This window comes from Bison bison, unplaced genomic scaffold (assembly GCF_000754665.1).
Source record: "Bison bison bison isolate TAMUID 2011002044 unplaced genomic scaffold, Bison_UMD1.0 scf7180017864375, whole genome shotgun sequence".
NCBI classification, from domain to species: domain Eukaryota; kingdom Metazoa; phylum Chordata; class Mammalia; order Artiodactyla; family Bovidae; genus Bison; species Bison bison.
The window spans coordinates 5271930-5273232 of record NW_011494947.1 but is presented as its reverse complement, the minus strand read 5'-3'; the positions used below and the strand labels follow the sequence as shown (position 1 = coordinate 5273232).

General features: G+C 55.8%; 1 protein-coding gene across 3 annotated transcripts in view; it reads left to right on the top strand.

Moving 5' to 3' along the window:
• Positions 1-1303, top strand: part of STXBP1 (syntaxin binding protein 1) — a 38697-nt gene that overhangs the window by 28400 nt on the left and 8994 nt on the right. For 2 of the 3 annotated variants that reach the window (XM_010856914.1, XM_010856913.1), the window contains exon 18: positions 1-145. This exon is cut by the window's left edge and continues 3 nt beyond it. The exons of the other annotated variant lie outside the window; for it this stretch is intronic. In XM_010856914.1, the coding sequence (XP_010855216.1) occupies positions 1-145 (145 nt within the window). The remainder of the gene's footprint in view (positions 146-1303) is intronic. 3 annotated transcript variants of the gene reach the window in all.

The following is a 1303-nucleotide window of genomic DNA, read 5'->3' as shown; positions in this document are numbered from 1 at the left end:
GGGCACTGGCATAAGAACAAGGCCCCCGGGGAGTACCGCAGTGGTCCACGCCTTATTATCTTCATTCTGGGGGGCGTGAGCCTGAACGAGATGCGCTGTGCTTACGAGGTGACCCAAGCCAACGGCAAGTGGGAAGTGCTCATAGGTGAGTGGGCCGTGTTTTCTAGAGGGAAGGGCTGCTTCATGCACTGTGACTCCATTCCACGCTTTGGTGTTTCATCCTATCTCCAGTTCTCCGCTGCCCCTGCAACACTTTGCCTCTAGACACGTCTGTGGACAGCAGCCACGGAGGGGTGAAGGGGCCCTTCCTCAGGTCTGCTCTGCTTCTTGACGAGCGGCAGCCCCACATGGTGGGAAGTGCCTGGTCCCAGGCCCCAACAGACTCAATGTTCCTGCTCTGTCACTGCCATTCGGGCCCCCTCAAAAGTGCCGCCCTCTCCAGGCTGCGATTTCCTCACCCACCAAAATTGGGTTAAGGGCACCCACTTACAGCCTAAATTGGGCCTGGGGTGGAGGGGCATGTCAGTTTCTTGGCCTCGAGCCTCACGTCCGGAAGATGCTCAGTGAACAAGTCAATGAGCCCTGGCCCCGGTACCTGTCAGTTAGAGATACATAGTCCAGTATCTGCGTGCAAGCAGATACTGCTCAAAACGTATCCACCTGGCTTCTCGGCACTGCTGAGGGCTGCCCCAGCCAGCTCCTACCACTTCAGGGTCTATCATATCCCTGCTGGTTTTCCAGAAGAAAGGAAGCAGCCCCTAAGAGCTGACTTAAGGCAGCAGGAGAAGATTTTCCCCTTTTTCATGTCTACAGGAGCCTCCCCAGTTTCTCTGCCCGGAAGAGGAAACATTGAGAAAAATCTTTGCTTTCTCCAAATGCCTTCTTTCTTGTGCCCTTAACAAACTGGAGTTGCCTCTGCCCAGGGTGCCTCTTGGCATTAACTGACCAGAGATGACTAGCACCTCCTCTCCTGGCCGGGCCCTGCCCTTGCCCCTTAGCTCAGTAAGAGGTGTCACTTTTATACCTCCACTTTGGGGGGAACCAGTCTACGTGGCCCTTCCTGGGTGCATCAAGACGGACCTGGCACTGTCTTCACAACTCTGAGCTTCCAGATCCCACCATTCAGGGGGGAGATTGCACATCCCCACCCCTACCCCCGGCCCTCCCTACTCCCAGAAGCCTCTCTGGCCACCATTTCTCCCTGGGTTTTCTCCTTTTTTGGTTACATAGGCCCCCCGTGGCGGAGCTCTCTGTGTTTTTGGCTTCCATACGTGTTGCATGAGCGTGTTGGCTAGTTCTGCTC